This window comes from Onthophagus taurus, chromosome 7 (assembly GCF_036711975.1).
Source record: "Onthophagus taurus isolate NC chromosome 7, IU_Otau_3.0, whole genome shotgun sequence".
Classification (NCBI taxonomy): domain Eukaryota; kingdom Metazoa; phylum Arthropoda; class Insecta; order Coleoptera; family Scarabaeidae; genus Onthophagus; species Onthophagus taurus.
This window is the reverse complement of record NC_091972.1, coordinates 39,380,481-39,395,287: the sequence shown is the minus strand read 5'-3', so window position 1 is coordinate 39,395,287 and position 14,807 is coordinate 39,380,481. Positions and strand designations below refer to the sequence as shown.

Here is a 14,807-nt window from a genome sequence, read left to right as displayed (position 1 = left end):
ATGTAAGTTTTATTTCAACATCTTTTTTGTCAATATTTTTCCAATCCAACCCAACAATTATTATTATTCATCATTTTAAAGAGAAAGTTTTGAGCTTTAATTTAGAATAAGTTTCATTCCTTAATTTCAATAAATACAGCTTCCAGGAATTTTTAAATTAACTTCTTTTTTGACATTTTTAGGTTCTACGGAAATGTAAGTTTAATTTCAACATTTTTTTTCTCCACATTTTTGTGATCCAATACAACCATTATTATACATCATTTTAAAGAGAAAGGATTGAGCTTAGAATAAGTCTCATTCCTTAATTTCAATAAATACGGCTTCCAGGAATTAAATTAGTATATTTTTTGACATTTTTAGGTTATACGAAAATGTTAATTTTTGCTCAATCTGTTTTTTCTACTGCGTCCACGAAAATGTCGTAGCGTAAGTTCAAAAGAAAGAGGAAGTTGTGAAAATTGTTCTGCCATAGCTAAACCCCACTGAAAATCGCAGTACATTTTCAGTGCAATGTTTATTTATGTTATAATGAAAGAAAGATCTGTTTTTTTTTTGAATATCATAATGTGATTTAGCTAAAGCAAGTGTTACTTATTTTCTAGCGTAATACATAAATGTGTTAATTTTTATTGGCAATAAAAGTTTTTGTTTACTGCAACATCACTAAAGTATATTTTAATGCTTGATGGTACTCTCAAGTACCATTATCCCCCTGGAATGGAGGGATTACATATTTTGCTAAAATTGATTCCAAAGGCCTTTACTGAGTGTATTTTGATAGCGTTTTAATTCTGTCACAAAGTTTCCAAATTTTTAACTTATTGGGACACAAAGGGTTAATATAAATCAAAGTTGTAACAGTTGTTTTGTCATCCTTAAGTCATCCTACTTACGTGGTGACCCAATACCATACAATACTACTAATAAACGTATTTTATTGTCTATAATTTACAATAAATCCACCTTAACGTCTTCCCTCACTATACAGTCTCTTTCGCCAACCCTAGTCTCCATCTTCAATACATTGTTTGCACATCCTCCAGCATTCATTGTGCTCTCCATTCCCATACTTCTGCGCTGTACATCATTGCGTTCCCTATCAAGCAATCAAACATAACTTTTCCCACATTCCTCCTAAAAGTTCTCTCGCCTCATCCCCAAACTTGTCCCATCAATTGACGTTCTCCCTTCCTGAATCCCGCCTGCCCCTCTCCATTTCCTTTTCCAATCTCCCCAGTAGTACCTTTGCATATATTTTAAATGTAGTGTCCAACAGGGTGATCCCTCTATAATTGCCCACCACCATTTTAGGCCCTTTTTTATAGAATGGGCATATTATCCCCATCCTCCACCTGTCCGGAAATCCCTCCCCTCTCCATATGTCATTTATTATTACCTTAAATAGTTTCTTCTTCACTATCTCCGTCGCCTCCAACCATGCCTCATTCTGGATCTCATCCTCGCCCTTCCCCTGTTCAGTCCCCTCAACACTGCTATCTCATCTTTCCCTCTGATATTCTTCTCTCTTCCACCCCTCCCAACAATCTCAGGAAGTAGATTCTTCATTCCGTCATTTGTATATCTCTGTTGACTTCATCTCTTTCCTTCCTCATCCTCTTTATATTTCCCTTCCTCACAATACCATACAATAAAATTGTCACTTTACTTTCTAGGCGTTCTCTCATTACTGAGAATCGTGATCGTTAGCAATTTATGCCGTCAGCACTCTCCATTGACTTCGATTCCTTATTTACAGAGCCGTAAAACGAAGTGACGGTAATCTTCTGAATCTGGTCCGTCCAACGGGTTGCTGAGCGCTCTCTCGCCTCCATATTATTATCTCTTTGTATAATGTGTCCAAAAAACCTCAGGATATTCGCAAGAGAAATAGAAGATAGTCTATTCTGGATGTTCAATTGTCTAAGGATCTGCACCACATTTCAAATTCTCTTCTGCATCAATTCTCCTTCTGCCCGTTGCTTTAATTGTCCACGTTTCCGCCTCATATCCGAATATGGAGAAGATCAGCGATTGAACTAGCACCAATTTAGTATTTTTGTAATAGAATCCAGATCTGAAATAGTACTCATTGCAGTTTTAGCCCGTCCTATTCTTCTTCGATGTCTTCTAGGTATATGATCTGGTCTACGATTTCAAATCTGTGTAGAACATCCGTTAGTTGCAAAACATCAGAACGATCGACGATCGTAATTTTGGTTTTCCGTCCGTTAGTCTTATGTCTACATTTATTACTGTCAGAAATACATATTAGGGAATGTTTTGACTAATTAAACCGAGATCGCTTTCGGCCGAGGCTCAGTGATTAACATTATATCTAACTGAAACTGGTTATCATATAAAGAATGTTGGGTAAGGTCAGTTTTCTATTGAAATGTCAATCACCTCAGGAAAGAATATTGGGTAAGGTTGATTCTGTTTCGAAATGCAATCATGCCAGGAAAGAATGTTGGGCAAAGTCATTTTTATTTACCAAGGACAATGACTTCTGGGTAAACAATGTTAGATATGGTCACTTTGAAACGTTGAAGTTCTTTTAAAACGTCAATCATCCTGAGAAAGACTATTGGGTAAGATAGTTTTCGTTTAAGACGTCAATCATCCCGTGAAAGAATGTTGGGCAAGGGCAGTTTTGTTTACCAAGGATAATGGCTTCCGGGTAAGGAATGTTAGGTAAGAAATGATTAAAAAATTAATTTTATGTATACTAATACTACTATTGGGTAGTCTTGAATAATTGATAGGAAAGATTAGCCAAACCGTTTGATATAAAGTTTTTTAAAGCCTGATATTATGATCGAAGTAAAAGAGATGCATAGGTTCAATCATGTTTGATCCTCTTTTATGAATAAAACAGTGAACATTTCTCCATAAGTTATATTCATTAAGCTTTGTTTTTTAAATATGACATCACTTGTATGACCGCCGTTCACATTTTAAAACCATGTCAGCTTTTTAAAAGCTTCTGTTATTCCATGAGTTGTTAGGCTTAGAAGTTAAACACCTATATTGGTATCAGACCAAATATCTGCAGTGAAGATTTATAGTTTTGAAGATAGTTTTCAAATTCGTTAAGTGATTGATTCACTTTAACACCACGTTACCTAACAGTTTATAAAACACAAGTTCTGCAAAAAATCAGCTATCTCTTAATTTATATTTAGGTTGGATGTATTGCAGCGTTGTTTGAAGTAAACATTTAAAGATGATTTTGATTATGTTATTAAAAATCATTTCTGCAAACAATTGATAAAGTTCATATTTTAAAGAAACTGTAGAAAACACTGAAAACATTTGTCGTCCCTCAGACTGTATTGACTGTATTCTCAGTTCATTCCTATACATTTGGTCATTAAGATTGCATAAATTTCATAATTTCTTGAAGTGTTGACTAGAATAACCACAAAATTGTGCTTGGGCATCAATTCCTCTAAGTAAGTCATTTGTGATGATTTTCGATGATAGACGTTTAGACAGTTCTTTAGTATTGGTTAAAATTCTAAAGTTCAAGAACTCATCTCTTGAAAAGTTAGAATGTAATCATCAATCTTTAATGACGATCAATAAGGTGTAATTCATTCATTATTTTTCGTCGCTCAGAGTAATCTTGTATTTCTAACGTCCAGTAGCCGTCACATCAGTAATTACTGTATATAAAATTATAGCTTATAAAATTGAAATGTTACAGTAAGACAGCCACAACTTTCATACACTAATTTTAATGTAACTAAAGATTTATTGCAACAAACCTTGACTTAATACGTCAAAAGCTTTGGGAGTTAAGATTATGGCGTCATCTTTCAAAAAATGATGAAGCAAAGGATCTTTACAGCATTTCTACAAGAAATTGTTTTTTTTAGGTGGATATCTAATTATGCTTTAAAACTTAAAGTAGTTTTTGGGCTATTTATTGAAAGATATCTTAACACACGACTGAACTTATAAGTATTTAGGGAAGTGAAAACTTCATAAATTCTTGTAGTGTTAACTAGAATAGCCACAAAATTACGGTGTCAATTTCTCCAAGAAACTTTGAGGAATATTAATAATAGCAATGAAACCTTAAAAAGCCTTTTCAATGAAGCCTTAAAAAGTAAACAAGTTTCGCAAAAAGTTCTTTACCTATTGTTCAATATCAAGCAAGTAAACCAACCCAACCCAACCCAACATCTTGAATGGAATTTAACAAAGTGGAATGTAGACCATTTCAGTATGTTTATTCGTTTTAAATTCTTGTAACAAGTTAATACATTTATAATACAATTCATACTAATATTTGAAGACATAAGTCGATGAAGGTCACATTACATAAAAAGGAGATAACGCACTTTTTAAGTATTTCAGGTATAAATTTAAAATTGTGCTAAACTTATGTATTAATAAATTTATCCTATTACTAGTAATTCTTTGAAAATCGCAATTTATAACCATGAAGTAAATAACTTGGAAAAATATTAATGAAAAAAATATTAGGCTAAGTTCAACCAATCCAGATGAAAAACTTTAAAACCAATTCACTTGAAACATTTAAAATGTGCCATAACACCTTTATAGACTTATATATCATTTATATTTTCATATCACATTATGTTAACACTAAAAAATAATTAATATATTATAATACATACTTGAAACATTAAGAAAGCAATAATTGTTTACGTAAATAAATATGCAATCCATTAGTTACAAAAATAAAGTACATTCTTCCTACAAAAATTGAAAAAAAGTTTTTTTCTTACATACTCTAAATCTCCACAGACTTATTACCCAAGTCTTATATGTGAATATCAATTATAAGATATTCAATTATACATATCAATAATTTCTATATCCCTAAAATTCCTTCTTCTTTCAGCTTTGCAAAACTTCTCGTGAACGCACACCCTATCCGGATTGAAAGTCCTTCCACAATTCTTGCAGGGAACGAGCTGTTCGAGATGACTACGCCAATTGGCATCGGCCATCGCATTATGGTCAATTTTACCATCACCTGCAAGTAAAACGGAAGATCTTTCAATCAATAAAACATAAATCTCAATTTCTAATAAACTTTATGGGTCTTTAACAAGCAAAAATTGATTTAGACATGGTTATTATGCGGTCGTTTTTTCTCGTATGGTAATTTTAGTATTTTGTCTTTAATCGGGTTGTTTCATCTGGTGGTGCAACGTTTTGAAAGTGGTCATTTCGTCTACGACTCGGTGCAGTTTATGGTGTTTTTTCGAGTCAAATCGATATACTCGTAGAGAGGGTTTCAGGTTGATGAACTTTCGCTACGTAATAACCCTTTTACCTTCAATTTAACTTTGGCCGTGCAAGACCACTAAAGTCAATTAAAATAAGGGAAACTAGAAGGCGATTTTGTAATCGCGATAGGGTTAAATGTTGAATAGTGGATTTAAACACGCAATTAATATAAAATATTATTTACTTACGTGTAAATTTTATATCTGGTTTCACAGGAACGGGTTTTCTTTTAAACGGTGGTAACTTGTCGTTTTCGATTTTCCATTTTTTCAAACATTGCGGTTCGTGAATGTAAATCGAATTAACGCTGAATAATCTTCCGCATAAATAACATGGAAACATCGGTGGTTTTTTATTATTCGGCTCATCATTATTTTTATTTGGTGTTTGTGGTGTTGAAGCTACCTTTTCAGTTTCAATTTGAACTAAAAAATTATCTTAAGATTAAAGAAAAATATCTGTTCTGAAATATTAACAAACCTGTTTCGCTATACATTGGTTCCCGTTTATTCGGTGGTAGATGATCATTTTGTAAGTGCCATTTCCTTAAACATTGGGGTTCGTGGAATTTTATGGATTGTGTCCCAAAAAGTCGGCCGCAAACGCTACACGGAATTCCTTTGGGATTTGAACCTGGCGGGCTGGCCATTCGAGTGGTCGCACTTTTTTGTTGTACTCGTAGTTCTTCAAATTTTGCCAATTTCCTCTAATCATTATTGCAACAAAGTGATTAATTAAAAAAATCTGTCAAATATATGTCATATAAATCAACTCACCGTGAGTGAAGATTGTGATGGTTTGCAGGTTTTGAGATGAACCATGAGACGATCGGGATAGAACGTTCTGTTACAATTTTTACACGGCACCAAATTAGCCTGAAATTAAAACATGACATATATCTTGTGATTAATACAAACTTAATAATGTGGAGATATCAAGTCACACATGAGGGAATTGACTAAGACTCGAATGATGATACTAAAATGAAGAGAATGTTAAAACGGAAGAAGTTTTGATAAAATTTTATATGAAGATCACTATCCTTAACCTAATCAGCTCATTCCCAATATGATGACAACCATTTAAATTGTAAAAAGTTAAGAATTGTTAGCATGACCGAGCAGATCAACATATTAGATCTCTTTTTTTTTTAAATTTCCATACCAGACCAACTACAAATAGTTATACATGGCTTCTTTCAAATAAATTTACACTATTTACAATGTATGGCAAGAGAAGTCAACATTCACTCTTCTGGGAATATACAATTATAATTATGCTTTTTTAATTCATGAATAGGTCTTGGGGAAGTCTACGTTGTAATCGTTGATGGATATTTCTTCTGCCCAAATTGTAGATATTTGTTGATTCGCACATGTGTAGGTTTTCGTGAAATTTCTTTGTTTTACATGCAATGAATTCCTGTATTGTTTTGATGCCTAGTTCTTTATGGAGCTGTTTGTTTGTTATGAACCATTCGGCGTCCATTGCTGTTCTTAAAATCTTATTTTGAAAAGCGCATAATTTTTTAAGATTTCATTTAGCCGTATTACCCCAGATTTCACATGCGTACGTTATTGATGGACGAATTAATGAGGTGTAGATTAGAATGGTACTTTCGGGTTTAAGCGCGGATTTCCTGTTTATGAGGCTATATAATTCTGCTAGTCTACTATAGCCTTGATTAAGTTTTTCATTGACATGGAATTTCTATGTCAGTCTTGTATCTAAATGGACTCCAAGATATTTCACCGCTTCATCTTTGTTTTTCCATTCTATTGATTGGTTGTTAATTTCGAGTTGTTGAGGGTTTCTTATTTGTCTTAGGGTAAAGATTTTTGCAGCACATTTTTTTGCGTTTACTTCCAGATTCCATAGATTTAGCCACTTGTTTATCTTTTGGGCATTCCTTTGTAATTTATTAATGGCTACCGACAGATCGTAGTCTTTTGCATATAATACCGTGTCATCAGCAAACATAGCTATACACATCTTTTATAGCTTGGGTGATATCATGCATGTAAATATTATAAAGTATTGGGGCTAGGACACTTCCTTGGGGAACTCCTGCTCTAATTTGTGATTTGCAGGAAATGTGTTCATGAATTTTGGTAGAGAAGGTTCTATTTGTAAGGAACGATAGCACGATTGCTTTAACATACTGTGAAATGTTTAATTTGAGAATTTTGTATTTTAAACCATCTAGCCATATTCTATTGAAGGCTTGCGTGATATCTAGGAATAGAGTCGCTGTGTACATTTTATTTTCGAAACCATCTTCTATTAGGTCGACTAGTCTTTGAAGTTGATGGCTAGAGTGCCCTTGTTTAAAGCCGAATTGAAAAGGTGGCAAAACTTGCTGTTCGTTTAATTCGGCATGTAATCTTATTTGTATTACCTTTTCAAGTAGTTTTGAAAGGGTACAGAGAAGACTGATCGGCCTGTAGCTTTCCAATTTTGATTTATTTTTCCTCGGTTTGTGGAATAGTAGGATTGTTTCCATGCTTCAGGAAAGTATCCAATTTTTAGGGATGCATTAAACAAGCTTGCTAAGGGCCGGTTTTATAAAAGTAGACGTTGACCGCCGGTTATCAAACCTTCGGTTGAGCAGTTAACCGAAGGTTGAACATCGATACGTTTTATGACAGGATTTTAACCTCCGGTTTATTAGCTTGCCGTCAACCGGCCGCGGTCAATGTTGGCTGCACTGCGCGCCAACTCTCAACCAATGAAATGCGTGCATTCGAAAACGTAAAGATACACGTGTTTACGTTAACCTAACCTAGCTTTCGACGTAGATCATTTTGCGAGCGATTATTTTATTATTTTTTTTATTTTATTTTTTATTTTATTAATTTATTTTTTTTTTTGCGATATAAAATAATTCTCTTTATATAATTAAAAACAAATTGGATTTTGTACAAATTTTATTTTTTATTAAGTTCTTTTTTTAACAATTTTATTCTTAAACGCCCGGTTGATGACAACTTTCATGACAGATCATGACAACTTTGTGAAGTTCTGCGCATGTGCGTATATCAACCCTCGGTCAACCTCGACTTTTACCTGCGGTTGGGATAACTTCCCTTTAACCGGAACTTTATTACTGAACCGTAGGTCGTACAACGCAAACCAACGGTTAACCGGAGGTTGACAGTGAACTTACTGTCAACCGTACATTGTAAAACCGGCCCTAAATAAGCGAACTATTTACGAGGGAGATTTGTTAAAATAGTATTTGTTATAAGGTCATAACCTGGTGCTTTTTTCTTTGGTAGTGATTTCAATATTTGGTGGATTTCCTTAGGTGACGTTGGTTTCGTAAGATTTGTATTAGTTGGCAAATTTTGTCCTAAATATTCCTTTACGTATAGGCTATGACGTGGTGGACACTTATTAAAAGGAGTAAATATGTGAGTTAGATGATTTTCGAATATTGTTACTTTTTCTTCATCGGTGCTATAAGCTTGTCCATTTTCGGTGATAGTTCCAATTTCATATGGCTTTTGAAGAACTCTTCTGGTGGCTCTCCACATTTCTTGTTCGCCTGGTTTCATATTCCGTAGATATTGCTGGTAGGATTCTAGTCTATATGTTTCTAATTCACTTTTCACCCTGTGTCTTAATTTGTTGAGTAGGGTCTTGGTTTCGGGCTTCCTTAGGCGTTGCCATTCTCTACGAGCGTTGTGCTTTTGCTTCATCAGTATCATGATTTCGTTTGGAGTAGAATGTATTTTTCTTTGACACGTGGGTTTTTTACTTGTTGCTTCCATTGCGCTTTTGGTAATTGCTTGGGTGATTTCTTCAACTCGTTGGTCAATATGTGCCTCAGTAGTTAGGGGGTGGTGGTTTTCTATGTTGATTGAGCAATTTTCTTGGAATTGTTTCCAGTTTATTTTTCCGTATGCAAGGGAATTATTTCTTGGGGTTATTAAAGGTGATGTATCGTATTTAATTATCACCGGAAGGTGATATGAGTCTAGTTCGACTAGAACACTTTGTTGGATGCGTTTGTTGAAGTGTTTGCTGAGTTGAATATCAAGAATGTCCGGTTGATAATCAGTTCTGTATGGATAGTATGTATAGTCGATGGGAGCTGCTATTTGGAAGGATTTGAAGCTCTGCATCCCGAAGCTTGGTGTTTACTGTTCATGTCGCCTATAATTAATGTTGGTTCTTTATATTTGAACAGTTCTTTAATATCGCTCTCTAATATCGGTTTGTTTTTTTGTTTATATGCCACCGTGAGTCTGAATGTTGATTTATCAGTTGTTTCTACCATAATTGATATTGTTTCCAAGCTATTACAATTGTATTGTTGTGTTTCGTAGTGTTTCAGGTGTTTTTTGATTAGTATTGCCACCCCTCCTGAGGCAATTCGGTGTTCTCTGTCGTAGCGATATATTTTAAATCCAGATATATTGAACCTTTCTGAGTTACTTAGGTGGGTTTCTGTTATGCAAGCTATATCGATGTTATGTCTGGCTAGGAAGGCAATTAGAACCGCACGCTGCTTTTTGACACCATTGGCATTCCAATTTAGGAGTGTTAGGTTGGATATTGTCTGATGGCTAGGCATTGAAAAATCTTGGGATTAGATGGGTTGTGAAGAATTGTTTGATTTGATCAAGATAAGGAGATAATAGGTTTAGAATTGATTTAAGTATGATGCTTACGATTGATTGAGAATTGTTTTCACTTATAGGGGTGTTAGGATTTGCTGCTTGCGAGTAGGTATAAGAAGGATAATTGTAAGTAGGGGTTGGGGAGGAAGTTCTGATAGGGTTTGTGTTTTCTGAATTGGAGGAACATAGAGGTTTAGGTTTGTTTTTAGTGTCTAAATTTTTGTAGTATGTACAACCTTTATAATTGGCTGGATGTTGTTCTTGGCAGTTGACACATGGCGGAGGTGCCTTTTTGGATTTGGTGCAATCTTTCGGCAAATGATTTTGATTGCATTTTACGCATCTAGGAGTTAATGTACAATAATTTTTTATGTGTTCGTATCTTTGACATCTGTGGCATTGCGGTAAGCCTGGTTGCTTTTTTCTGTATTCTATGATTACTATTGCATGTTGTATTTCCTTCATATTAAAAATTTGGCGGCCATTGTCATTTGCAGCAAGATCAACTGCACAGATGGGTATGGGTTGTTTGTTTTTATTTTGCAATCTTATGACTTTTTTAAAAGGTAGTTTTAGTCGATTTAATTCGTCGTCGACTTCCTCAGTAGTGATAGATACCGGTAAATTTTTAATAACTACAGAAATTATTTTTTCATTGGGATCTTTGTATGTGCAGTATTCTACTTCATTTTCATTATAAAATTTAGTTAGTTTTCTATAGTCATCAATACTCGTTAGATTGATTTTTAGTGAGTTGTAGGTTGTGTTTGTATAAAACTTCTCAATATTCAAACTTTTTAGGTCTTGTACTATTTCGCTATAATTTTTTGTGCCTGGGAGATGTGTTGGTGGAATTTTTGTTGTTGATTCTTTTGGCGTAGTTTGCGATGACGTTTCTTCAGAATTATCTTCGAGATCCTGGAGTGGGAGATATCTATTGGAAGTAGATGGTTGATTTGGGTTCCAGTTATATTTCTTTTGGGACCCTTCTACCGGGGGAGATAATACATCTGATTTTCTTTTAGGAGCTGGTGTCATTATATTTAGTTTAATTTTAATCTAGATTAAATTTGTAATTGGGTTTTTCTTTTGATGAATATTTTTGTTATCGTTCAAGTAAAAATGTTTTTAAAGATACACGTGGTTTAAGAACGAAAAAAAGTGGGCGCGTTGGCTACAGCTGCTCGATAAACACGTCCGCACTCACTCACGTCTTAGCCCGAACTCATATTAGATCTCTGAAATTTATCGGAAGTGAGAACGTAAGTAGCAAATTGATAACTTAAAAAGTAAGACTTAAGGGAGGTCAACCTAACCGTGAGAGGCACCAAGGAGAATGATGCTCAGCAAATCATGATTCAGAAAACCATATGCCTGGAAAATAACTTGTGAACTACAAGAAAAAAAAAAGAATAAAACCAAAATCCTACAAAATTCATTGTAATTATTCCTACAAAATTGCAAATTAACAAAAATTGTTGCATTAACATCATTAAAGTGCTTATCTTTAGCCTTCCGAGATGTTTATTTGATTACCGTCCAAGTACTCCATCACAACATTCAATGGAGGAAGCTTATTATCCAGATAGGTATGTGGATAAAAATTAACGCCCCACCATTAAAGAGCCAAAAAAGTTATATCAAGGTGGAGCAATTTTTTGTTGATATTCAGGTATTCATTATACTTAGGAAGACCCAACATAATATAGAGAAACCTTAACGTCAAAGGTGCCTTTGAACGAACAGTTACTTTTCCTTACAACAATCTTTGGAATGTCAAAATTTCCCAAAATAGTAACTATCCTACATAATAAGAAAGATCCGAAAAATTTTAGAAACAGACTATTTACACGCGATGTTATCTTACGATTTACCTTAGACTATCTAATCTCTTTAGATTAATTATGATTTCTTTTGAACTTAAAGATATGAAAGTTATGATAAAAGAAAAGATAGCATATACTGCATCCTACAAAAGAAACAACAATCAACAAAATAATTAATACTTATTTTGTTAATGAATAACAACGTAAAATAAGGACATAACTTGGCTGGTGATGTGACGAAATCTTTAAATTACTTTAATCGTACAATTTGATACAATTCACTTAAAGTAGACGCAAAATGAAACTCTTTACTTTTTTCAAAAATACCTTTGGAGGAAGAAATAGCAGTATAGTCAACGGATTGTAGTTCAAAAGAAGATAGTTATAAACTTTATGAACTATGAACGAAAAGTTAGCCTGTCCTACAGCCTTCCTACGCACAGGAACATTTGATTTTTGCAACATGTTTGAACTGGTGAAGTAAAGATGGTTTGGCAGCACAATAGGAAAACAGTACTTCGTTTTATAAATCGTGGGGTTACTGCAAAACCCCGTTAAGTCCAGTTTTGGACAAAATCTGGCTATTTGTAGATATAAGTCCAGAATGAGCTACGTTTTTGTCTGAAAAAAACCAGACAAGTCACTTTCTATACCAGAGCTGTGTATAAACTTGGCTCATTACGGTTAAGTCCATAGGTATACAATATTTACTGCTAAAATCAACTAAGTGCACTTGTAGGATTTTTGCTGTCGCAATAGATTGGACTGAAATAGCAAAATACCGATAATAAATAGCAGTGTGGCATAATTTTGTAGAAAATTTCTAGCAAATTATGATTATATTATATAGATTTAATCGAACTTACCATGGACTTAAAATTTTTGTTTGTCCTAACCTCAAAAACAAGACGTCAGTTTCGTAAGTTCACCTTTAGTTTTAGCCATTAGTAGTGATTTTTCTGAAAGTTAAGTTTTCAATAATGTCAAGAGGTGTGCTGTTAGTAGCTCTTGCAAGAGTTTTTTTGAAAAGACTATCCATTTCAAGTGATATGGTGGAACAAGCATTTAAGCATAGAGGTAATGGTGTGATTTTTGTAGGAGCCGATGGTAAAGGTAAAAAGGAACCTATAAATAAAAGAAAGCCTGAAGCCTTAGAAAAAATAAAGAATCACATCGAGAGTTTCCCTGTGATGGAATCCCATTACACAAGGAAAAGCAGCGCTCGCCAGTACCTAGACGCTACCCTTAGTATTTCTAAAATGTATTCTCTTTATACTGAAGCATGTTTGGAAGAAGGAATCAGCCCTGTGTCACTAATAACGTACAGAAGAGTCTTTTGTAACAATTATAATCTGTCATTTTATAAGCCAGAAAAAGACCAATGCCCAATCTGTAACAAATACAGCAACGATAAGGATGCAGTCGAATATGTGGAACATGTACGCAGAAAGACAGAATGTTATGAAGCTAAAGGTAGAGATAAAGAGCGCAGCACTGCGAATAAGTCTTTTATGTGCTGTACTTTCGACTTACAGTGTGTTTTGCAAATTCCTTGCAGCGAAGTAAGCCCTATGTACTATAGTAGGAAACTGTGCACATACAATTTAACTATTTATGAATTGCCGAGTCGAAATGACGCTTTTTGCTTTGCCTGGACAGAACTTAATGGAAAAAGGGGAAGTTCAGAAATTGGAACTTGTTTGTACAACTATATTCAACAATTACCTGCCACTGTTACTGAACTTGCTGTTTATTCTGACACTTGCGGAGGGCAGAATCGAAACCAAAATGTGGCTAGTTTATTGTTATATTTAGTACAAACTACTTCTCTCAATGTAATCGAACATAAATTTTTAGAAACTGGACACAGTTATATGGAAGCAGATAGCATGCATAGTGCAATTGAGTCAAAAAAGAAACACATTCCGGTGTATACTCTACAAGATTGGTTAAACATTTTTAGATTAGCATGATCTAACCCAAGAAATAAACACTGCAGACCTTACAAAGTGCGTGCACTAACATTTAAAGACTTCAAGAACTTAGGAAAATTATCTCAACAGCTTTTACGAAACAAAAAGAACAGTATGGAAGGAGAAAGTGTTAACTGGCTTAAGATAAAATGTATGCGGTACACGAAAGATAAACCCGGTACAATAGAATACAGATACGATCATACGTCAGCATATAAAAGCATCAACGTTATTAAAAGGGGTCGTCCCCTTAATATTAAATCTTTAACGTTAACTGGTATGTACAATAAAATGCTACCCATCAGTCATTTAAAAAAGCAAAACTTACTAAGCCTGTGTAAAAAAGATGCGATACCACAGGAATTCCACAAATGGTATGAATTATTACCAGTATCGAAAAAAGCGGAAGATCTAGTACCTACACCAGGATTAGACGATTCGGATGACTTGGAGGACTCTGAAAATCCTGATGAATTTGAAGAAGATGAGGCGCAAAACAAATAGTATATCAGCCAAAACCAGATAAATCACACATTAAAAAAATTTTTTCTTTCTTTACCTCACAGAAACAAAGTTTATGTCTGTTTGCAATTTATTTGTGTTTCAATACAGTAATAGAATGTATTTTTGTTTAAAATAAAGGTTTTCAAGTTCAGCTTAATTTTTAGTAATATGATAAACTTTAATCTCGTTTTTCTCAAAAATGCTTATCGAGGACTTATCAGGTTCTTGCAGTAATCCCACGAAATGTATCTACAGATAGCAGTAACATATAGGCATTATATGTTACTGCTATCTTTTTAAGCGTTAGAACTTTTGATTCCGCAAACAGAGTATCACTGGGAAACCTGCTTGGTCTGAATAATGAGATCCGTAGTATTGATTTCTGAACCACTTGCACACGATGCGCTAAATAACGGCACAGTAAAACTGAATGTTAATTCGGAAGAAATGTACAGAGAAACATCAAAGATGCTTAACTGAAAAGAATTTGTCCTGGTCAACTTATGAAAATAAGCAAACCAGAAATCTGAAAGGGGTCGCTAAAAAGATGCATAAAAACTGTGATGTTAATGATATCAAAGATGATCTATTGGAGCGCAATTATGCCATTT

General features: G+C 34.1%; 1 protein-coding gene across 3 annotated transcripts in view; it reads right to left on the bottom strand.

Annotated features, from left to right (window-relative positions):
* The window catches only part of LOC111419160 (zinc finger protein 474-like), a 39,431-nt gene that overhangs the window by 2,819 nt on the left and 21,805 nt on the right, over positions 1 to 14,807 (bottom strand). For 2 of the 3 annotated variants that reach the window (XM_071197383.1, XM_071197385.1), the window contains exons 5-8: positions 6,045 to 6,143; positions 5,749 to 5,974; positions 5,457 to 5,693; positions 4,670 to 5,011 (exon numbers count right to left, since the gene is read on the bottom strand). In XM_071197383.1, the coding sequence (XP_071053484.1) occupies positions 4,824 to 5,011; positions 5,457 to 5,693; positions 5,749 to 5,974; positions 6,045 to 6,143 (750 nt within the window). In that variant the 3' untranslated portion in view covers positions 4,670 to 4,823. Of the gene's footprint in view, positions 1 to 4,669; positions 5,012 to 5,456; positions 5,694 to 5,748; positions 5,975 to 6,044; positions 6,144 to 14,807 lie in introns of those variants that run through there. The other variant, XM_071197384.1, reaches the window with a different exon arrangement.